This window comes from Gavia stellata, chromosome 20, assembly GCF_030936135.1.
Source record: "Gavia stellata isolate bGavSte3 chromosome 20, bGavSte3.hap2, whole genome shotgun sequence".
Lineage (NCBI taxonomy): Eukaryota > Metazoa > Chordata > Aves > Gaviiformes > Gaviidae > Gavia > Gavia stellata.
The window spans coordinates 11,018,658-11,042,886 of NC_082613.1; the positions used below are offsets into that span (position 1 = coordinate 11,018,658).

General features: G+C 46.3%; 1 protein-coding gene across 2 annotated transcripts; it reads left to right on the top strand.

The window, feature by feature from the left end:
• Positions 1–7,403: 7,403 nt before the first annotated feature.
• Positions 7,404–23,782, top strand: SLC13A3 (solute carrier family 13 member 3). 2 transcript variants are annotated; one of them, XM_059827153.1, is made up of 13 exons: positions 7,404–7,654; positions 7,995–8,158; positions 11,312–11,360; positions 13,087–13,173; positions 13,893–14,078; positions 14,994–15,119; positions 17,513–17,608; positions 19,407–19,511; positions 20,518–20,615; positions 21,887–21,999; positions 22,349–22,510; positions 22,853–22,990; positions 23,597–23,782. In XM_059827153.1, the coding sequence occupies exons 1-13, from the start codon at positions 7,419–7,421 to the stop codon at positions 23,780–23,782; spliced, it is 1,746 nt and encodes a 581-aa protein (XP_059683136.1). In that variant the 5' UTR covers positions 7,404–7,418. The 2 variants fall into 2 exon arrangements, with proteins under 2 accessions (XP_059683136.1, XP_009812136.2); XM_009813834.2 differs by lacking the exon at positions 11,312–11,360 and having other exon boundaries at positions 13,107–13,173.
• Positions 23,783–24,229: the final 447 nt, after the last annotated feature.

Here is a 24,229-nt window from a genome sequence, read left to right on the forward strand (position 1 = left end):
GTCTGGAGCTTGCTTGGACCACCCTCCACAGCCTGAGCCGCAGGGGGCTGCAGGAGAGGAAGGGAGCAGGTTATGCTCTTAACCGCGGTGGAGAAACACCAAGGGGGGGAACAGGAGAGGGCTCAGCAGGCAGGGGAGCTGGTGGTGGTGGAGTTTGGAAGTTACCCGGGCGTGTGATGGAAAATGCGTGCCCTGAGCTGTGCTGCTTGGGTCGGATGATTTGTCCTAACATGGGACTCGAGTCCGGCCTCGCGCTCTCCTGGGCAGCCAGGTTGCGAGAGCTGCTGCCGGTGTTCAACAAGCTCCGTCTCAGAAGGATTTCAACTGATTGGGCTGCTGCTGGTGTTACTGGGAAGCTGTCCCAGGCAGGGCACCCATGGAAAGCAGGCTCGGGCAGGAGGAGCTCCTGCGTGTGGTGCTGTCATTGTAGCAACCTTGATGCTACCAAGTACTTGCACGTCTGGAGCATATGAGGGTTGGATGGGCTGGAGAACCCCATGTTCCTGCTGGGATGGTCGGTGTGCTGCCTCACGGGGTGTTACAAAAGCTGGTAGGAGATGAGAAGCAGTGAGGCTCAGCCCTTGCTACTCTCAGGATGAGGTTTTCCTTGTGAGAAGGTGTCTTAGAGGCACCTCTGTGGTACTTTCCTGCTCTGGGGTGGCTAAAATCTGTTCCCACATCATGTCACCATTTACCTTCTCTCCACTGGGACACTCAGCAATTTTAATCTCCCAAGGGACTGGAGCCATAAAGAGCCACCTGAGCTTTGGCTTCAAGGGCAGTGTTTCACTTGGATGTGGAGACCAAGAAATCATGACCTAAAGTTGATATAACAGAGAAGCCCAAGTAGGATGTGGCTTCTTGGATTAGCGTGTACTGTGTGTGTCCCTTCAGAGGGGGACTTGATGCCGTTTGTAAGTTGCAGTCGTGGAGAGGGAGACTTGCGTAAGTGGTGTTGTCTGCAATCTCCTTTCTCTTAGATAGAGAAATGAAATTTCTGTTTTGTGGGTGGGTTTGCTGAGACCTCAGGGTGTGCTCCCCAAACTGCGGCTGGAGCAGTGACTTGTGTCCATGGCATAAAACAGGACAAGGAAACGCTCTGTGTGGAGCTGCTTCCCAGGACCCAGTTCTCCACGCAAGGGTCCGTGTGTCACCTCCCATTCTGGCTGCTGCTGAAATGGCTGAATATTTGTCCCGTGAGTGGAAGTGCCTGCGACCCCCCAGCTCGGAGGGCTGTGAATGATTGCAAAGAACTCGGGCAGGGCAGGAGGGGCTGGAGGAACTGTTCTGCTGGAAGGGGCATGGGGGCACTTTTAATGAGCTGTGCAAAGAGCTTGTTCCAACAGCTTCTAATGAACTCAATGTCTACAGCCTCTTGGCTTGGTAACAGCTGAGGCAGCCAAATCTGCTAAAAGGAGCTCTGAGCAGGCAAATAAGGCTCAAGGCCTTCAGAAAACAGGCTTGACTTCCTTGGTGGCCATAGAGCAATTTAAAATTAACTTGGACGTAATGAGTCCTCCTGATTAGAACAAGGACACTTTAAGAACTTCCAGAAGAAAAATGACACTGCTTGCACTTGAAAGCAAAGAACATGAACCGTCTCCAAACGAAGGCATTGTGGGGCAAGGGGTTGATGCAAATGTAGGCAAGTGGGGTGGTGGGCTGGGAGTGGGGAGCGCTGGGAGGCGGAGGAGAGCTGGATCCTGGGCTGGAGAGCATGGCAGGAGCACGGGCAGGCAAAGAGGTAGCAGTCGGGAGAGCAGCCTGGCAGGTGAAGTGAGTGATGGTAGCCTGATCATACATTTCATGCATGAAGTCCATCTCTGTTATGTACACGCTTGGTGATTTAGAAAGGCCAATTTCACAAAACTGGAAGCAACGGTCAGTTAAAAGAGACGAGGGGAAGAACTTCAGTGAGGAAAGAGGGGTGATAACTGGAAGTAGGGTGACTACATTTGACCACGTGCACTGTGAGCTACAGTCTGGAGAGAGGGCAAGCCCGGCAAAGAGCAAGCTGGTACAGAGAGGATGTGAAAGCAGCAATACTTGGGGGAAAAGGGAAGTTTACGAGAGTCAATATTATTTGGAAGCTAAGAACCATGGAAAACATGAAAACGAATGTGAAAGAATTGAGGAAGAAATCCCTGGGCAGGGTGTTGACGGTGATGAGCGGTGTTTCAAGTATGTGGCACAAAAAGAATCTGACCCATGGTATTCCGTTGCCAGATGGACAACGCAGAAAAAGATGTATTCAATGAAGCATTTTTGTTCTGTACTCAGGAGAGCACTAGTAGTATAGTCCTATATAATAAGAAGTTGTCTGATAATGAAATATTTTTATTGTGACAGTAACTAAAGGGAAATTGAAATACTTGCATCCAACCCTGGCTACTTTAAAATCTACATGTTTAGGTGACTTCCATACAAGAATTTTATAAGAGCTGCCTGAGGAGTTTTGTGAACCCGTAAACCCAGTGCATTTCTACAAGCCCCAAGGTAGATGGAGATCACAAGGTATGCTGGCCGCAGGTCAGGCTGATCTGGAGTCCCTCTTGGGAAGCGGATTCCAAAAAAGGGCTTGAGATGGCAATATGTAATTAGTTGAACACAGCTACCAGACTGGCTACCCACAGCCAACAGGCTTAATGTGATATTTGTGTGTATGGACCTGTGAAAGTTGAGCAAGAGCAGTGAGGATCTACCAGGCTGCTAGTTGCTGAGGTTGTGGCTTTCACCAGAACGTCCTTCCAGTCTGGCTTCCCCAGCTCAGAATAGCTTTGACAAACTGGAGAAGTCTCAGTATGAGTAAAGGACTGGAAAGCAGGCCATGTGATGAAAGGCTGTGGGAGCGTAACCTATTTCTTTGAAAAAATAAAAAGGCGAGAAGTAACTTGATTGCTGCCTTGAAGGCGCATCCATCACAAGCAGAGTTTGGATAAGGGCAGCTCAGGCTAAGGCGTAAAGGAGGAGCATATAAGAAGATGCAGAGGGTTGAAGCTGGCAAATTCAGATTATCACAGCATAATTTTAACAGTGAGGTTAATTAATCATAGGAACAGCTTACTAAACTTGTGGTGGGTTCACCATCACTGAAAATGTTTCTTTTTTTTTCCTAATCAAATGTGGTGGATCTGTCTTAAAAACAAAACCAAACCCTGATGCTGAAATGAAGGTTCAAAAGGAGAGCCCTGTTAACCGCACACAGGGTGTGAAATCATCACACTGTGGTGTTTAAACTTCACAGTCCATGAATGTTTGAAGATGTAGGATCTATTGCTGTCTCCAAGAGAAGGTGTGAGCCTCAGACCTCTGAGCTGGGGAAGATTTTCTCTAAGATGCCCATTTCATTTTTGTCATTAGTTTCCTATGTGATCTTGGTCAATTTGCCCACTTTCTCTGAGCTTCAGCTGTCCCATGTGTGAAACAGAGAAAATTATTCTGTTTTTTTGCCATCTATAAAATCGTCCAAGTTTAAATAAAAGTGTTTAATAAGCTTTATGTCTTTTTAGCATAACTCCAGAGCAAAATATCTTCCCTGCAGCTCTTACAGCTTGTGCCCCTGTGTTACTGGCCCCTTTCTAGCCACTCTGTAAATACCCAGTGGGAGCAAAACAACTCTGCTGGCAAGAAGGCTCGTAAACAGGGCTTGGTTTATGTCCAGATTACATAATGTTTGCAGGAGCTGGGTTAGTAGAAATCAGATTCCCATATCCATCCCGTTGGAGAACAGGCGGTGTGAGCGAGATGGCCAGTAGCACGGTCACAGCTGCAAAGTGAGAACAGTTTGTGAGCAAGATGCTAAAAGCCACTGGTACTTTTTTGTACTGAGTAGTGGGGGTGATGAGGCTGTGATGACCATGTAACATGCAAAGGTTGATGGAGAAGAACCAAAGCTTGGTAGTGCTGAGGGAGGGCTTCTTCGAGCGCTGGGTCTGTCTGGTGGGGAGGCTGTGGGCACCGGGCAGGCGGCACTGGGCTGCCCAGGAGCTGCCTGGGGCTGGTGGGGTACAAGGTCCAGGTGAAGCTCCTCATGTCCCCTTTCAGGTTGGCAGTAGGGACTGGTGGCTTGTGCGTGCTCATGCCTTGGTGCTACGCCTGGGCGAGCCAGTTGGCCTTATCTGACCCACATTCCCTGCCAGCATCTCCTTTCCCTGGGGCACCTCATCTGCCCTTCCAGGACACCTCCTGCTCTCTCCAGCTCTCAAGCCCATGGGAGACTACCCTGTGCCTTGGCTTCCTCTGCCGTAGCTCAGCAGGTCCCCCAGTGTGGAAAATCCCCGGTGCTTTCAGTGCAGTGAAGACAGGATCTGTGTCTGGAGGGGCAGAGGTCGCTCCCAAGGCTCTTGAGCAAGAGGAAGGAGAGCTGCTGTAGTCCAGAGCCACTGAGCACTTCCCTGGAAATCATTAAATGGTTATAAAATTAACCCAATCACAAGACCCATTTTAAAGTTCGTATGTGCTACCATTTTTCCCCTGAACTTTGATAGACTTATTTTGAAAAAAATAAACCCAAAGCTGTGGGGAGGTGAGAGCAGTAGAAGGAGTCTGACAGTGACACAGCAGAGGGATCAAAGGATAAAGATCATGTGGGGGTGATGGTGCTGCACGCAACGGCGTGGGCAGCTGTGGCCGTCTCCCGAAAAGACCGTTCTTCTGACGTTTGTTAGCATTTATTGTTTGCATACTAATCAAACTTGCTGGGCACTGGGAGCATTAATTAATTAACATTTGCAAGATATCTTGAAACCAAAACCCTTTCAGTTTTATTTAGAGTTTGGTTCAATTTTATTAATGGTTTTAAATTTTTTTTATTCTGGGGAGTGCTCGCCCCAAATCTAAGTTATTCCAAAGTGGTCTTGTTCCTTTTTTATTCAGTGATTGTCCTATCTTAAGTGAAAAACTTGTTTAATATAGGTGAAATTTGTCCTCTTTTGGGGTAGAATAACTTGGATAAACAATACTCCAGCTTTCTTTTTAACATGGTTTGCTGTTGATCCATATAGGTTTCCAAATTTTGGGAAAACCCTCCATGCAGTAGTTTTCTGCCCTGGTTCAGTTTTACCCCTTGACTTTTGGTCTTGCAATGAAAATTAGTTATTAGATTGATGCTGTGTTTCATTGCAGTGTTTTCCAGAACATTTTCCATCCACCAGAGGGTAAATATCTCTTACTTATAATGAGTTTTCTAAATCGTACTTCATCTATTTCATCAAGTCAGTTAAAGCCTTCACTGATATGCTCTTATATCAAGGTATTGTTAAATATTTTCAGTTGCTCTACCCCTGTAAGAGGCAAAGTGTCTTTATTTTGAAGTTGACTTCGGTGCAACTTTCCTTGCAGAAAACTGAAAAATATTTTGCCAGTGGGAGAAAAACATTATTTATACGGCCTTTAGAGATCAAATGGAAAAGGGCTTAGTGAGACCCAAGCTATTTCTTTGCTGTATAAAAAGAGCCAGAGTAAAGAGAAATTATCCGTTGCTGTGGGAATGAAATCACTAATCTAGTGTGGAAACGTTTAAAAACATGATTCTTTATTTTTGCAAAATTTAGCACTGCCAGGTTTGTTGCCCTGGTCCTGCTGGTTTGGAGGAAGTGAAGCCATGGGGAGCTCATGGGAACTGCCAGGTGCCAGGGCTGAGCCCTGGGAACGTCAAGGGCTTTCTTCACAGTATCTTGTATGTCATTTTACCGGGATCTAAAATTAGGACTGCAAATGGTCTTTAAATCCAGATCTTGGGAACCTCACATGAAGTGGTGGCTCCTCTGTGATTCATGTATTAAAAAAATCAAAGCAAATTACTCTCAGTTCTGTGATGTTTGTGTTTCCATGTGCACTGAAGCACTGGAGCTTTACTAGCAGAACCGCTTGTGAAATGCAAAGCTGGAGTGCTAAAAGCAAATCAGAAATTCTGTCATTCTTGCCACTTTTCAAACACTCACTACAGATGTATAGAATGATAAATCTCTATTGGTTTCAATTCAGTCAGCTTTAGGCACCCTAGATTCTGCTCTTTGGCTTTCTCAATAACCGTGGTTATTTTTTATCCTCCGTTTGTGGGTGTGTTACTGGGCTGGTGTCTGCTCCAGGAGCTTGGGGACGACCACAGTCAGCTGAGTCCTGGAGTAAACTTTTTGCAGGTGGCCAGGCAAGTTATGGCTCCACAATACCAGCTACGGTGCCTTGCTGCACGCTCAAATGCTGCAGCTGAGACCACGTTATCCCCAAAACGCAGCTCCCCACAGTTCCCAGCCCACGCTGTTCCCAACCCAGGCACGGCAGGGAGCAGAGCCGTCATCTCCCTCGCAAAAGCCCCAGCAAGCCCAGCCCTGGGTGCAGGGGAGGAAGGTCCAAGCGGAGGGACAGAGGTGCCTTTGAGTAACAATTCAACCTGTTCAACAAGCTGGAAAAGAGTGGTAAAATAAATAGCTCTGGGGCTTCCAAATGACTCTCGGCTGTTATTTATAGCGCTGCGGGCACTCTGCCCTGCGGTCGCTGACAATATCCCCGTTCAGCCCTGCCGTGACCGAGCCCAGCTCTGCGCTGGGCTCCCCCCTGCACCCCCCGGGGCTCTCCCCTCCTGGGCTTGGAGCTGTTCTCCTGACTTCTTTCCGTTGCTCGTTATTGCGGCCGTGGCTGTCATGACAAATGGCTTTGGTCTAGTTTGTGCCTCCTGGGCAGATGAATGAATTCACGCTGCAGCGCGGGGGCACTGGCTTTCTGCCAGCCTTGGCTGAGGCTGGGGCGATGCTGGGCATGGGCGAGCTCCCTGCCCTCAGGAAGCGGCGTGACACCAGGGCGCTTGATTTACTGATTTCCGTAGGGACTGGGATGGGTTGCCATGGAATGGTTTCTCACAGATCTCTTGGGAGACTCTGATCCAAGAAGAGAAACCTTTCTGTGTGCCTCCTATTGCAAATGTGGGGACTCGATACACCCACCTCTCAAAGCTGTTTTTCCATAGCCATGCAAAGCACAGTCTGTGGAAGTCGGAGAGAAGTGTAGCAGGGTCAGGTATTGGGACACCTAAGGATGTTAGCAGCAGTGCCTGCTGAGGATTAGCACCCTAATTCAACATGTTGGGACAGTTCCTACTCTCCAGAGCTTCCTTGGTTGATGCCCCAGTGTACTGTCACCCTGCAGCACATAGGAAGCTCAGGCAATCGAAGAGGATTTGGGTTTTACTGTGGTCTCAGAGGATCAGTGTTAAGTCCTGAACCCCTACACAATGTAGGGGGGAAGATATTGCACTTGATGGAAATGATTTGGGAGAAATACTGTATCCTTGAAGGAGTAATTGGTGCATTTTGCTTGTCGAAGTGTCTCCAAGTGAAAGGATGTCTCTGTAATGCTATATGTCTCACTTTTCCTCTCTCCTCCTTTTGCAGGAAGGAAGATGTCTGTATGTGATCCTGCTGATGGCCCTGTATTGGTGCACAGAGGCGCTGCCCTTGGCCGTGACGGCTCTGCTGCCCATCGTCCTCTTTCCCTTCCTGGGGATCCTCCCATCTAACAAAGTTTGCCCTCAATATTTTTTAGACACCAATTTCCTCTTCCTCAGTGGTTTAATCATGGCCTCGGCCATTGAGGAGTGGAATTTACACCGCAGGATCGCGCTCCGGGTCCTCATGTTGGTGGGAGTCCAGCCAGCCAGGTGACTACGGGAGCAGGGGGATCTCCATGGGGAATGTGAGCTACAGGCACTCGGGAAGCGGCTCTGCTATGGTGGGCTGTGATGCGAGTGTCTCCCATGCCAGGGGGCTGTCCACACCCCCTTTTCTCCAGCTTATTGAGTTTACTCAGCTGGAGCACAAGGAGAATCATTTGGTTCAGCCCCACATTTGTGCTCCATCCAGTTACAGGATAGTTACAGAAGTCCTTTTTGCTATTAGCTTTGTTATCCCTGCACAAGAGCTTTTCTTCCTGTAGCTATAATATGTCAGAGAACTTGCCAAACTGAAGAAATTCAGCTTTTCCTATTTTCTCTCTTCCAGACTGATTTTAGGGATGATGTTGACAACGTCTTTCCTGTCCATGTGGTTAAGTAATACTGCCTCCACTGCTATGATGCTTCCAATTGCAAATGCAATCTTAAAAAGCCTGTTTGGGGAGAAAGACACATCTAAGGATATGAAAAGGGAAAATGAAGAAAACCAAGGTAATTGAGACAGGGCAGTAGTATAAGCCAGCTGAGGTCTGCCCTGCTGCCGTCAAACATGATGCCCCATTTTATTGACTTCACTGGCACAAGTACCAGGTTTTCTTGCTGCAGCTTGATCTCAGTGCTGGTCCCGTTTTAATCCACACTTTATTACCGCAGTGGAAGAGTATTGGCAAAAACCTCCCTTTTATCCTGCCTCTTCCTCATGTCATGCAGGAGGCAATGCTTATGAGTTGTCTGGGAAAACCAGGAAGTGGTGATGCCCAGCCACCCTGCTCCATAAACCTGCTGCTGGCACAAGTTAAAGTCCAGCTCTGTGGGCACGGTGGTGATGGGATTCGTAGGGATGCCTCGCTGCAGGGATAGCCAGAGCCAGGGAGGACTGCAGATAGTAAACACCTGGGCAGATGAGTGCTACATAATGGTGCGTTGCTGCAGGGACAGGCAGGGGACGGGCCAGGCGGCGAGAGCTCGACAGGGGTGAGGACAACGGCCCCTCCATGGCAGCACACAGGGCTGCTGTGTGCTCGTGGACAGGTGGGTTCTCCTCTCGTTTTCCTGTTTGTTCCCCCATGAATCTGGAGCCGGAGGAGAAAGGGAGGATGGAAGGGAAGGCTGGCAGGTTAAATACCTATTTATAAAGTGCTTTGCGATTTCCCAGCTTGATGCTACTGCTTGGTGTTGTTCCTGAGCAGGTCATGGACAGGCTGGGTATGCCATCAGATAAGGTCTTCCTCCAGCCCTCTCTTCACAAGTCATGTACCAGGAGTTTGGGCTTCTGGCAGACGGTGACCAGAAACAGCAAAACAGAAATGAAGTCATGAAGTCCCCTTTGCAGCTATTACTAATAGTTGGAGCAGTAGTCACAGCTTCTCTTGTGCTAATTAGTAATTCTTCTGGTCCTGTGATTTAAAAGCAATGGCTTTTTGGTTCCTACTGAGTCCTGAGGCAGAAAAATGAGTCCCCAGGAGAAGATTCAAACATGTGCATACTCTAATAAAGATATGATTAATCATTCATCATTAAAGTCCAGCAATCATGAGATATTTGCACTCCAGGTTTCTTTATCCCATTTGCTTTATGAATTTTTGACCATTCACATCTACTAAAATCAACCCCATTGACTTTCTTGCTATAATTTCTTATTCTCTAGGAGCATTATGTTTTGTCAGTCTGCTTTTAACCTTCTTGACCCCGTCCTCTGAAATGATTTGTCTGTGTAGTTGTGACTGTAAATGCAGTAGAGTTTGAGAACATGTAAAATCAAGACCCTGGCTGTCCTAGACATTGACAAGCACAAAATTAATGCTTACAGTGGTGAGAGAAGCCAGAAAAGCCAAAGGGAGAGGCATGCAAGTAGAATAAATAAAGCGATGCTTTGCAAATATCATGTGGTGGCGTGATGATGTATTTTTCTTTTGAAGTAGAGACTTACAAAAGTAATAAATACAAGTGAAGGAGGAGTGATCTGTAAAATGTACAACATCAAAATGCAGGCTTTCTTGTAGACTTTTTATTTGAAATTTAGCGTGCCAAAGTAGACTCATCCTTTTCTGTAATCTTTCTGAATGGATGAGGAAAAGCATGTGTTCCTTGAAGGAAGCCCTAAACCTGAAGTCAGTCAAAAGCGATGAATCTGATGTTGCACCTAGGAGCGGAGACGTGAAGGTGAGCTTTCTGCAGGGCGTTCCTGTCTGTCGGGTGTCATCGGGTGTCTGTCAAGGCTCGTTGCACATCTCCATTGAGGTTGTTGCAATTACTTTTTTCACAGACCGGATGAAACCTGACTGAATGCGAGGAACGTGTATTTGAGAAAGAGGTATACTCATTCCATAGTCTACTTCATTTTTATAATCTAAGTGAATTGTAATCTGCGTGCCAAAAAAAGACAGGCAGATTTATTTGCGAAGGGGACTGTATGTGGAAGCAAATTGTACAATGGCATGTGATAAGGTCAGTTTGCAAATCTGCTTGGACATGCTTTAATAACACTGTAGTAGGGCCCAGCAGGCTAAAAAATACTTGGCTGGCTAAAACAAAGTAAAAAAAATTTAAAAATATATTAAAGAATACATATCATGTAAAGGCATTTGATTTTCTGAAGGAATCTCAACAAGCGTATGAAACCAGCTTTGTGAAGGGCTTTGCTTACACACGCAGTGTCAGAATTAAAGCGATGTCTCTGATCAGTTGGTCATGCTTTTTTGCTGATGAGAGAACCTCAAGGTTGCAATCACTTATGTCCGTGCTCAACCATGTGGGCAGCATGTTATAGATCAGCAAATGTGTGCATGCTTGTGTCGTTGATAGCTAAAATTTGGTGTAGCGTTTCGTTCATTTTGATGCTATTGGCTGCTGATGCAAGAATGCAGTTAGGTGAGCTTTGGTGGCTGCAGTCCCAGCTGGTTCTGGTTGATCAAAGCAGGGTTATAAACTAAACACCAACAGGCTTTTTTCAACTTCCAGAATTTTCCTTTTGGAGCTGGGTTACAGATTCCCTACAATTCTGTGTTGACATCTCCAGCCCTAAACCCAAACTGCGTGATAGGCGTGTGACAAAGTGGAGACTGCTGTGCTAGTGAGCCTGACCATCTCTCCTGCTCTCTGCCCACTAACCCATCGTTGGCAATATTTCATTTCTCTGAGCAGTTTCAGTATCTCCAGGTAAAAACCACAAGAAAATATTTCCATCCTTTTTTTCCTGCATAAGAGAATATCTTCTGCAAATTCAAGGTAAACTGCAGCCAGTGTTTGAGGTGTTCCGTTGGGTTGCAGACCTGGAAACGATGTCTCTAAAGGGGCAGGTGGGAAATGTGTATTTTTGGACACTGCTGCCTGGTTCGGCTGCCTAACCGCAGCCCATGCTGGCAGGGTATGGCCCCAGCACTGCTGCCGGCACCCTTCGGTGTGTGGAAATATTCCTTCTCAGGCCTTTTCAACTTTTTAGAAACAATTAAAATGTCATTAAAGCCAAACTTTTCTAGGACAAGCCTTTCTGCCTCTAAGGTATACGAGGTATTTGGGTGAAATGGCCACTGAATCCTTCTCGTATTGTTCCGTGAGAGGTGTGTACAGCCAGGTCCTACCTTGGTGGTCTTTGGCCTCTTCTGACTTACGGACCTGTAACAACTTTCAACTCCTTTTTACAAGCTTCACAGGAAAAGTTTGCTTTGCAGCAACTCTGGCTTTCCGTTGCACAGTTGCCTTTTGCAGTCCTTCCTTGAGAGGTAACTCACAGATGGTCCTGGCAGGATGGGATGGGTGTTTGGGCTTAGCAGGGAAAAAATTTGAAAAATGTTAAGAGGTGGAATGAAATATGTCTCTTTGCAGAGCCAGCGCTAGGCCTGAGTGGGACGGCAGTGGTAAGAGGCCTCGGGCTAAATGTGTTGGGGCATCAACAGTCAGCCATGGGTTAATGTTCGTCCTTCTAATTACATACCTCCATCCCGTCATCACTGGGATGAAAGCTCAGCATGTGCGCGTCCAAGCCAATTAACTCCAATTCAGTAAATTAGTGATGTGTAAAACATGACTTTGCGAAACTCCTTGGTTCACTGAGCTGGAACGAGCTCCATGTCTTCAGCGCACACATGAGTGAGTCCAGAGACTTTGACTGCTGGCCCCTCTCCATGCACTGCTTTCGGTCTCCAGTGCGCATACAGGTAGAAGAGGATCATGGTTCAGACTGAGGAGGGGTGCAAGGAAATTTGGGGACTGATGGGGTGGCAGTGGCAGGAAGTGGGCTCCGCACGCAGGGGTCTGCAGAGCCCGGGCAGGTGCAGGGACACAGCCCTCAGGACCCAAAAACGTACAAAGAGGCCAAGGAAAGGCAGCAGAGCCAGTGGTGGTGGGGAAGGGCCACCTGGGCTGAAGGTGGATAAAACTCCGAAGTGCTCCACTCCTCGGGAGGACTATGGAAAAGGGGGTTTAATGGCACACCTCTACTCCCAACCTCCGGGTGTCAAGCCATGAACCAGAACGACAAATGCCACAAGACTTAGTGTGAGATCTGGTAAAAAAGAGCGATTGTATTGCATTTCTGTCTTTTGATTTCTGAATTCTCCCATATGTATGTGTGTGGTAGAGTGGTGTGCACCTCCCATTTAACTGCCAAAGAGAGCATTGGTTGTTCTGGTCAAAATACACCCTTTCCCCAAGTGCTCCTGAGTCCTGCTTGTGTTCCCTGTGGTTGGTGATAAGGAGGACAGTGAGGCAGAGCCCGTGTGAAATATGCAGGAGGGTCCCTGGGAACTGGGTGTGCAACAGAGTCCCCTGGGGTGGCCCTAAACTTGTGTTGGGGACTGGTCTCTCAGCCTGCAGGGTCTGTCATGATGGGCTTGGGAATGGTCCTTGCTGGTGGGTTGGATTTCAGGGGACTTGGTACGAAGCCTGATCCCCAACTGTGCCCCACTCTTGTCTTTAAAGAGTGAATTACAGCTTTATGGTGACTTTGTGCTAGGTGTCTGCAGGGGCTAAAATTCTCATCCGCTGGGAACGGAGCTCCACAGCAGGGTGTGCTCCTGCTGTACCTTGGGGAATGTGCCTTACAGATACAGCAGGCCCAACAGTTTTTCTTCATGAGAATGAGCTATGGTTACCCTCCAAAAAAACCCAACCCATGACTTGATAAGGGACAACCTGAAACTCCTGGTCATGTTGGAGGATCCCAGAGCCCAACCAGTGGCAGCAGTAAAAGGACCAAGCGCCTCTGGGTGTTGGAGGAGAAGCTGGGTGCTGCGGTGGGACTGGAGCGGTGGCAGGAGGAGACGGGCTCGTTCATTCCCACCGGGGGCTCCCGACCCCGTCCCCATGGCATGAGCTCACCCTTGGTTTGCACAGCCCCTCCGCTGTAAATGGCAGTTGTTTCCTCCATTCCTCTGTTTGGTTCAAGGAGAATTTTCTAGATGCTTTGAACTGTTTTAAAGTCCTAATCTTTCTTTTTCAGCATCTTTACAGCAGAATAAACTTTACACTGTACCAACTGAGATGCAGTTTCTGGCAAGTACTGAGGAGTAAGTTAACTATAAAGTTTGTATTAGAGAGTTGAGAGAGAGAATTACCCCCTGAGCTAGACCAAGTTTTAGGAATTTGAAATTCAATCATTGAAATGTTTTGATTATACCAAACATCCCAATCACTAGCAGCCTGATGATAGAAACCCTCCTCTGTGTGTCCAGCATCCCTCCACATGTCCAAATCATTGCAGGGATTTTCCAGCCACTCTGAAATGGTAGCCAGAGGTGTCTCCTGTTGGGAATTGTGCCTTGGTTTGCTCAGGAACATCAGATATGTGAAACCAGTGATGTAAAACCCACCAGGATTTACACACTGGTGATGGTCCTGCTTTGATAACAACGATGGGAAGGAAGCATCTTTTCAGGAACAGATGTTTCTTTCCTCTCGGTGCTATCAATTTTTTTTTTTCCTTTTAGCAGTCCTGTGGACTTTATGCTAAATGTTACAAGTTGCTGAGGGGCTGGGCAAGGCATATGCACCCTCAGCTCCTACGGATGGGTGCTGAGGGTGCTCTGCCTTCTGCAAGGCTGCTGGTCCCATGTGGCAGTTCATTGAGCAGACCCCTCTGCTGCACTGAGCTGCATAGGTGTCCTTGAGGACAGTGTTAGCATGGATTTCTAAAAACTGGGAATTTTCCTTCTGTCAAGGCTCTGAAGTGGTTGCGCTGTATTTAAACCAGGGCTTTCACCGGATTCTCTTTTGGACTGTTTTAAAGCAAAGATCTGACTGAGGAGAAGGAGGTTGCCAGCGATGCTCTCTCAGACTTAAAGAAGGAGGAGGAATACAAAACAAATATATGGAAAGGTTTCCTCATCTCAATCCCATATGCAGCCAGCATCGGAGGTACGGCAACGCTGACGGGAACTGCACCAAACCTCATCCTTCTGGGACAGCTGAAGAGGTATGGGAGGCTATCCTGGAGAGCCCTGTAAATCCTGGAAAACAGACATGTGTTCTCCATCCCTGTAGGAAATTCCTTTCTGTGCCGAGAACTTGTTTGGAAAATTTATGCCCTTCCAGAACATTTTGGGAAACTTTGTGAGCAGATGAAAGCAGAGAGTGGTTGCATCAGCCTTAGCTGTAATAAGCAGGTTTCCAGCGTACCCAGCCAGGCTGTCAGCCAAAATGGTGCATATGTGCTTCACCTCACTGATGCTCTCAATCCCATTGAATGTAATGGGACTTGACTACACATTTACAATTAATCTGGTAACTGTTTTGATGAAACAGGCTGTGTAATGTTTTGCGGGCAATTATATCTGCCACCGTATGGTAGAAAGAAAAATAAGGAACCTGCTACTTCTGGCCTGTTTTCGTAGTCATACAAGATGCCTCCTGTGTGCATAGGAACAGAGATTTGTGCCATCCTAAGTGCCCACAGGTTTATCTTAACTTTGCTGGTCTCTACAAGTAGTATGTTCAGTCTCCCCTGGGCATGTCCAGCATCCCTGTAAGGTTCATGTTCAGACTCCCCCACAGTTATTGTAGCAGGGTTTAATCCTGGGTGTTTAGGAGTATCGTTGTATGAAAGTATCAGCCCATCTGGAGAGAGATTTTCGGATCTTCCCTTGCGGGCTTGCACAGCTGGGCTGGGCAGGCTGTGGGTGGCAGGGTGGCCTGGGGGGTTGTCCCAGCACAACGCTCCCCAAATCTCCTATTGCCCAGAAAAATGCTAATGCACACAGAGGAACAGTTTTTAAATGCGCACTGGCAAGTTTGTGGGATATTTTGCTGCTGATTTCAGGTGTTTGTTTACCATTAAATTGAAGGGTTGTTTTCCCTTCTTGCATTAACTTGATTTTTCCCATTTGCTTAGTTATTTTCCAGAATGTGATGTGGTGAACTTTGGTTCTTGGTTTATGTTTGCATTTCCTTTAATGCTGATTTTTCTTCTCCTGGGATGGCTATGGATCTCCATCCTGTATGGAGGAATTAACCTGAGGTACGTTTATATTCACTATACATGCACGTAGTCTGGTTATACCAGCATTGTGAAATACATGGTCATCACGATTCTCATACTAAATCTATGATATCACCCAGGATCATCTCCTGGATGGTGGGGGGTTTCATGACTTGCTTCAGGATGCTCATGCTATAACAAGTCATCTATTTTTAAGAAGCTGATATGCAACAGGAAGGTTTTTAAGGTATCTCGTAGTTACACATACTTTATCTAACTGAAATACGTATGTGTACAGAGTATGTATTATATATTCATTCAGTTAAACATACAATTTTTAAAGGTTGTTTTACTGCCTGACCTGGACCTGTGGAGGTCAGTGGCACATTTTCATTGACAGAAGGGAAAGCAGGATCAAACTTTGAAGACCAGCATGAAATCTTGGTTCCCTTGGAATTAGTAGCAAAAATGTCCTAGAACATAAAAGAGCCAGGATTTGTTCCTGGGGCAGAAGCTTGGGTTTGGAAGAGATTACTTCACAACAGGGCTTAATTTTACAACAACGTGTTAATCTGTAACTGGGAATAACATGTTTTTCCGGAAAATCTTTGCTGGATACATGCAACCCCTAGTGTACACTACTTAAAACGATTGCAGCATTGCCATGCTGGTTCTTTTGGAGCCCTTTTTCCCCCTGCACACTCTCATATGCGATAGTAACAAACTCACAGTCTTGCTCCCTCCAGGGACCATACAGAATTTCGAATATTTAGAAAAGTCTTTAATTGTTATTTTGAGTTTCAAATGCAAACGGCGGGGAGGGGGGAAGAGAACAGGTGTCCAAATATTTACATTGTCTCAGAGACAAGAAAAAATCAATGGGAAAGTTTCAATTCAGAAAATGCCAAACGCCGCTCCTTAAATTGCTCGTGGGGCTTCACGGGAGGCTCTGCGTGCTGCTGTGGGATGCTCTGCCGGCTCGCAGCCGCTTAGACCTGTGCCGCTCTGCATCACCTGCCCAGTGCTTGCGTGACGCGGAGCCTGAATTCCGGCGTCCTGCGGTGAGCGTTGGGGTACGGCCCCAGCGTCCTGGTCCTGCCGGCACAGCCCCAGTCGATCAGGTGAGGGAAGAGGTAGCTGTGCTGGCCAAAGCCCCTGGCGAAATGCAAAATTGCTTTTGCTTTCAGAGAACGTGATGCTTTTTGTTTTGTTTGGCTCATGTCTGCCAGCACGAAGCCCAGCTTTATTGGGATAGCTGGGCCAGTGCAGATACCAGTATTCCCCAGTGGCGAGGTGCCTCAGAAGAGACATTGCAAAGCTGGACAAGTACAGCCGAGCGTCTGCAGGAGTCTGTTGGGCCGCTTTGACTGTAACGACTCAGGGCTAATGGCTGGACTTTCTATGAGGGCAAGTCCTTGGTGTCTGCAGCACAGTACAGGCAGATGGGCATCGCTGCGGTAGCAGGTTGGCTTTGCTTGAATCCAACAGACATTAAAAGCCTTAGGTATGGGCTGACTGAGCTGAGGCGAAGGTGCCATTAATAACACCCCCAAAAATAAGAAATTGAAGGGCCAGGTATAGCTATTTGAGGTTCAGGTACTTCTGAATGATCAACCATTCGTCCACATAGAAGATCCAGCTGCGGTATCCCTCTGCAGCAGTGAATGAGTTAAGGAAGCACAGGCACTGCAGGGCTGGATGGATGCACCTGATGCAGAAAGTTGGGGTTTTTAGGTTTAATCAAGGTCACAGGCAGGGTTAGAAACTGGGCTCAGCGGCATGGGATGTGATGGGAGATGAGGTGCGAGATATGAATATATCATTTGTATGCACATACTACAAAGGATGAAACTGTGTGCAGTCAGCGTGGCCGGGCTAAGAGGCTTAGCCAGGAGCACATTAACATTCCTGGCCAGTTTGAAATTCCTCACATTTTTGTTGATCCTCAGCAGCATCCTGGGATCACCCAGGAAATTGCAAGTGACTTGAGAAGTGAAGGGACAGATTCATTTTCCGTGTCACCCTCTTCCTAGTTATTCTGCCCAAGTAGGTATCTGCTAGAGATGAGGAAATCCTGCCATGTTGGGACTTTCTTTGGGCAATCACAGCCCATGCTGGAGGAAGCAGTTCAGAATATAAATGAGAGGAAACTTCCTAACCTCTGCAGGGTCTCCTTTGTATGAATGCAGAGAGAAAGGATATATACAATAGGGCCTTATGGCCTGTATCTGCACAAGAGACCTTCATCATCCGTCTTCATGATCTGAAGATAATGCGAACTGAGCCACCAGAGATGTGCAGCTCTTTGAAACTTGCAGAACAGGCACTGAAGGAGTGCATCATGTGTGCATATGCTGCAGTAGTAAATGCAGCATTTCCTATGTGTCAGTTGTGTTAGAGGTATGTAAAGATATAATTGTGTTTCTTGGCAGGGGATGGAGAACAAAAAAGTCAAATATAAGAGCGGATGCAGAAGCCCGAGCCAGAGAAGTGATAAAGGAGGACTATCAGAAACTGGGTCCAACAAAGTGAGTCATAAAGTTGGGACTGAAATGAAAAAGAAATCAAGTGGGTTGGAAATGTCCTGTCTTAAGAGTAGAGAACTGGGGGAAATGGAGCTTTTTAAAGAAAATTAAATAGATGTTTCCACTCAGAGTGTTTGTAACCTGCTGAAGTTTGCTTTTTGCATGCTCCAGCCTCTCCACCTTCACTAACAGGAATAATTGCAAATAGCAGCTTGTACTCAAATCTTGTCGAGAACAAAGTTCGTATTATAGAGTGAATTCATGCTAGGTTGTTTAATTACTGTTAGTAATTTTTCTGCTCCAGGGACAAAAACAATCCTGTGTGCGTTACGTACTAACCAACACAGGCTGAATTTTGAAGGTTTGTGCATATCTGTTGTGCAAAGCAGGAAGCATTTGCTGAGAAAGCTGATGAATTGCATGATAGATATGAATCATATGGATTGTGGATAGACTTTCAGAAAGCTTAATAGCTGCTCAAAGAAAGTATATGGGAAGAAGTCAGATCCATGTCATGAAAGACATTTTTTCTGAATAACTCCTTCAACTGTGTTAGGTGAAGAAAGAACAAGACTCTTTGAGCTTCTTATTGTAGTTTCTCAAAAGTCTTGTCTTCTGGAAAAAGCTTGGTGCAAAATGCAATGATGGGGATTATATTTTGGAGAAAGCAACCAACAGAAAGAAACATGAATTTTAGACTTATGAGAAATGCCAAAAAAGGGGGAAGCAGGAAAAGTTAAGTACCTCCAGGAATCAAACCCTAGGTATGTCCAACCAGCCACTGATATTCTGAGCAACCGGGGCTAGTGAAGGTTTTTGAAACTGTAGGTCTTAACCTTAAATGGTCCGTGTTTCTCCATCTGTAAAATAATATTGTCATACTCATGGCAATGCTGTGAAGATTCAGTGATGTTTGTGTCATGCTATCGACATTGTAATTATTGCTGTTGTGTGGAAAATGGAGTGGTTCTTCAAAGACAATTGTCTGTGCCTGTGCGGTAAATGAAAGAAATTGGTTTATTTGTTCCATTCAGTACATTATCGAGCAGCCTGCAAAATGTCTCTGAAAGAATCAAAGTCCCACTTTGAGGTCTAAGAGTGAGAAAGTCCATTAAGACGTGCTCTACCAATTTGATTAGCAATCCCATAACTTAAAATCAATGCAAGTGGACTCTCCCCCATGGTTTAAATGCCCTTCCTTGTGCTCAGAAAGATTTTAAACAGTGTTTTGAGGCATTGTCCTGGTTATATCTTGACTCCGCTGGAGTCAAGCCTGATACTTAGCGAATGATATTGCCATTTCCTCTGCTGTTTGTTGTGGGGGTACTAGGGGATACTGTTTAGGTTTTGACCTTGAAGTTTGTTCCTGCTGTCTCATATACGATTTGAATCTCAGCCACCCTTTTACATTTCTTGAACTGGAGTGAAACCATCCCCAGCTGACCGTGCCTTAGGGACATCCCAGAGGGCAGCGGTGAGAGGAAAGACCATGAGAAGCTGCTTGGCCCTTCCCCTCTGCCACACCCAGAGGGTCAGCCTTGCGTCCGCCTGTTGTGACGTCTGGGCATTCCTGATGCCCGTCTTACCTCTCCTTAATGTCTTCCAATAAGAGATAATTGCTGGCAAATACCAATATTTGCAAATGGATTTACAGTCTATTCCGATGTTTCACTGTAGTTATTTTTAGAAAACCAGCCTAACTCCTCACCCAAGCTGCTGCAGCCTGAGCTCAATACTTGTCCTAGCCTGGATCCACCCCTTTAGCACATCAACATTTTAACTGCATTTCTTTTCATTTTAGGTTTGCAGAACAGGCAATTTTCTTCTTCTTCTGTATGTTTGCGATCATGCTGTTCTCCAGGGATCCCAAATTCATTCCAGGTTGGGCAAGCTTGTTTGCACCAGGGTAAGATTTTATTTTCATTTCACTGTCACGTTTTTCAATAGCATTTCCAAGTCATTCAGATTCCTTGGTTTCTGATTGCATTGCTTAACACTATTACTCAGGTTTCCTGGAATAAATTAAACTGAGCTTCAAGTAGCAGAGCCAGCTTTATTGTTTCTGTCTGCCGGAGGAGGTACATGAAGCCCAGTGGGAAGCTGGCATATCTGAGGCCATCCCTAGGGTTTTAATGTTGGGAACACTGTTTATAGGTACATTTACAGTGAAATACTGAATTCTTTATGCAATCCACTGATTTCACTGGAGGTCTGGACACTGAAGAAAGACGGCAGGAGCTGACTGCGTGTGCTATCCTGTCTGTTTGGCAAATTAGTCTTCCCTGTGACATCTATACCTTGGGAAGACGAACAGATACAGTTGTTGGGGAATGCTAAAGCTCAGAGAGCGTGTTGTTATTTCTTAACAAAAGAGACCTTCATAGGTTTTTTTTTAATAAAGCCCTAGCTTAAAAAATGATTCCTTAATACAACAAAGTAGTTATGGACTTTTCCCTCACCAGTTAATAGCTCCTTACAATCAAAAACATGCTTAAGCTCTTTATTGGATGGAGCCTGCCTTTCACCTTAGAACCTGAGCATTTTGCAAAAAGCTTATATAAATAAGGTGGTCTGGGCTCTGCCTCTCTTCCTCCCTGCAACAAGCTGGGGAAACTTGTCCTCACAACCCCTCATGGACTGACCACGGCTCTGCAATCAGAACAGCCAGAGCATCAGTGTGGTGGGGATTAGATCTTGGTTTTTACATTTGCAGGGCAGTTTTTCTAGGGGATTCAAAGCCCATCTTAGAAATGTAGCTCAACAGGGAATTAAAAAGAAAAGAACTGTGAACAACGAACATTGTTCAAACCTGGGAGAAACTTGTAATCTTCTTTGGTAAATCCCTGTTCTCATAAACTTTGTAATTCTACAGGCTTTTTCTTCTTACCAGTGTTTCTGCTGCTTTTGGACAGGTTTATCTCGGACGCGGTTACAGGAATCACCATTGTGATTATCCTGTTCTTCTTCCCTTCGCAAAAACCTTCCTTCAGGTGGTGGTTTGACTTGAAAGGTGAGTAGGAGACCCCTCCGGGCAAGGACTCTGCCCTTGCCTGTGCTCTGGCAGGGCAGGCATGGAGCAAGAGCCAAGGCTATCCCACCTTGGACCTGCACCAGCCCCCGGGAGCTGCGCTGGCATTCTGGAGCAGCTTGGTTTGAAGCTGCAATTTGATCATACAGAGGCTTTTTTTCTGAAGTGCCAGAAGAGGTTTAGCAGTCACTGCCCTGCTGCCAATTGCAGGAATGACTCAGTTGCTCATGTAGCTGTCAGAGATGACGCCATGGTGGGTTGAAGCAAACTGGAATCAGTGTTGATTTACCATAGCAGACCTGATTGCGAAACAGAGGTTTGGTTGCTGACTCCGAAACAGCTCCTGTCCCTCAGTGGGGAGCATGAACTTCTGAGAGGGCGGAACTGGGCGAGTTGTCTGTACTCAAAAACAGGGGCCCTTCCTCAGTTCCCAGAATGATTTAGAATTTAAACTCCTAAAGTCCAAACTCTCCAGCAGGTACCAGAAGTCTTCTGAGATCTTGGGTCTGTCCTGTTGAGTAGCAATGAGATAGATACAAATTTTAATTACTAAGCCACTTGGAATAAGAGATGGTCTTAATGTGGAAATGCAGCCTATGAAGGTCCTTCGTGGATGGTGCAGGACTGCATGGGGCCTATGGGAGCAAAATACTGGCTGCTGTGAGTCATGCACATTTGTTGTGTTGTCCATACGCAGGAAGATGTTTAATCAGGCCTCCTCTGGATAAAATATGTGCCCTTGTTCAACAGAAAATTACAGTCCCATTAGTGCATCCTTCCATATGACAGAGCTCACTTCATCATGTAAGAGATGGCCTTTAGGGGAGATGAACTCTTTGCTATAAAACCCACCGGCTGTTGAACGGCAAGTGGAAAGTTAATAACATCTTCATAGTTCAAATGGTAGAAAATTTCCTCCTTCCAGAGACTCCCATCTGTTGAGGACAATGTTTATGTCTGTTACAGAGAGAAAATTAACCTGACATTAAATGCTCCCTCAAGAAAGCCTCAAAGAAAACTTTAAGTGCTAGAATGTCTTTTCTTTTCCTTTTTTTTTAAAGATCTGATATTAAGTTAAAGGATCTTTTAATTGTCTAGCTTAAGAGACTCCGTATGTGTATTTTAACCATCAGCAACTCATAGTTAGTGAGCTCTAGCACTGATGTCAGGCTCATGATATCATTCTGTCAAGTGATGACTGACATGCTCCTCTTTGGGTGGGTGTTTGACACACGGGTTTTCTCTTCATCTAGCACCGAACACTGAGACGCAGCCCTTGCTGACTTGGAGGAAGGCGCAAGAGACAGTGCCCTGGAACATCATCTTGCTGCTTGGAGGAGGCTTTGCCATGGCAAAGGGCTGTGAGGTGAGGCCCACTGCAGATGCCATGTTGCAGTCATTCTGCCCAACAGAGTTGGATTTTATCAGGGTGTCACTTGGGGTTCTCATTTGGCTCTGGAAAATTTGCGTCTGCGGGGTCACAACACTTGAAGGACATGTTCCTCAGCTCCTAGAGACAGCAGTGTGCAGCAGATAACTAAGGAGGTTAAGAGATCTTGCAACTCCTTTCAAACTGCTTGCTGTTAAATACCCTGAGGACACTGCACATATAGGCGCTTGTGTGGGTGGGTGAAGGTTGTTCTAGGAAAGGATCAGTTCACATGCAAGGATGTAGGAACTCTGCTCTCCAGCTTGTTTGCTCTCCCCTTCTGCAGGAGTCTGGTTTGTCTGTCTGGATAGGAGGCCGTCTGCATCCCTTGGAGGGTGTACCACCGCCTGTGGCTGTCATCCTCATCACGATTGTCATCGCCTTATTCACGGAGTTTGCCAGCAACACAGCCACTATTATCATCTTTCTGCCTGTCTTGGCAGAGCTGGTAAGGTAGTCCCATGGCAAGACCAGCTGCTCCTCTGCTCCCCTGCTCTTGGATGGGCAGGTTTGTGTTGGGTCTGTGCTGGGACAGGCACCGTACAGTTCTCCTGCTCCTGGGCTTCAGGTGCTTTGAAATCCTTGGGAGCAATGAAGCAAGTGCCTGTAGCGTAACGTGGACACTGAAGGATAATAATCCTTCAGAGGTTGTTGGCGAGATACCTGATTATTTATCACAGAGTGTGGGACAGGGTTCTGCACAGTGCACTAGCTATTTGCTTTCTTTGATATATCTGTCTATCACTCCAAATCCCCAAGGTACAATTTCTGTTCCCTTCTGCTTTTCAAGGCCATTCGTCTGAAAGTAAATCCCCTCTATTTAATGATACCAGGAACTATAGGATGCTCCTACGCGTTCATGCTCCCAGTCTCAACACCTCCTAACTCAATTGCATTTTCTTCTGGACACTTGATGGTCAAGGATATGGTAAGTTCTTTCAGATACAGAAAATACTGAAAACAATCAGTGTGAGTGGAGTGTTTAAAAAAGGAATTTTCAGGAGTGTTAACAGTTCAATATGTACTAAAGTAAAAAGACCAGAGTCAAATACTGTTCTCAGCAGTGTTTGAAGGCACAGGTATACAGTAGGAGCCTGTACAAGGTCTGGCCCTGTGCAATTTGGAGCCACTGTGGCTCCAAATGGTGGCAAAGCTGGTCTTGAATGTGCTCAGCATCTCCCAGACCCTGCTGCTGTTCCTGCCAGCATCAGCAGCTCAACTTTCGTAGGTTTCTGGGTGCAGGAAAAGTCCCCCAGCGCACAGAAATAAAGCTTACGAGTAAAATTAGGCTCAGTCCCAGTTCCTGCTCACATTCCTGAGGCTAAACAGATGTTAATGTTTTTGATGGATCAAAGCTTGGTAAGCATCTGCAGAATGGCCTTTGTGGCTTAAGAAAGACCGCTTAAGATGTTGCTAATATTAACGGCAATTAAGCCTTCCATTTTTATAATGTTTATATTGAAATAGCTTCATGCTTCACATGCTGTAGATGTCCAGTCTAAACTCAATAGTTGTCTTTGTATTTCTTTTGTAGGCAAGAACTGGGTTGCTCATGAATCTTATGGGAGTTCTGCTTCTTAGCTTGGCTATGAACACATGGGCCAAGAGCATCTTCCAGCTGGGGACCTTCCCTGCATGGGCCAACATCCATGCAGAAAATGCCACCTCACTCTTGACAGCTGTAGAAAATGTCACTTTAAGTGCACTAAATAAAATATGAACAAAGCCACCCCTGGGGAAGGACTCACTCACTTAGGACTTGGGCACTGGAATCGTCAGAGTGTGCACAGGAGGAAAGCCATGTGGCTGCTCACACTGTATGGGACCCTCTGGTTTAATTTTATTTTTAGAAGTACTGGTCAGTGTTACAACATCCGTTTGTTATTTTCTCTGAAGATCTTTCTCTACTTTCCACAGGTACCAGTCAGACTCTCCCAGAGTCCGTCTGCTGTAGGTGGTTGTTAACTGGACAACCCTTTAAGCATCGAGCACCTTTGGGTACATGCCTCTCCCCCCATGAAAGCTAGTGAGCTTTGCTACTCTAGCTTCTGATACCCTACCTCGTTTTGGAGAGTAGCCCTGGGAATAGGGTGGAGGCAACTGGGTTATTTATGTGCAACCCAATGTGAGTGAGTGTATCAGAATCTGGCAGAGGGAAGGCGGCGTG

Bases quoted from the DNA above. Each gene is read 5' to 3' on its own strand.
- SLC13A3 (XM_059827153.1), top strand. From the start codon at position 7,419: ATGGCCCTGTATTGGTGCACAGAGGCGCTGCCCTTGGCCGTGACGGCT. The intron at 13,174-13,892 runs GTAAGTTAACTA...ACTGTTTTAAAG, and splicing joins TTTCTGGCAAGTACTGAGGA to CAAAGATCTGACTGAGGAGA. The intron at 14,079-14,993 runs GTATGGGAGGCT...CCATTTGCTTAG, and splicing joins CTTCTGGGACAGCTGAAGAG to TTATTTTCCAGAATGTGATG.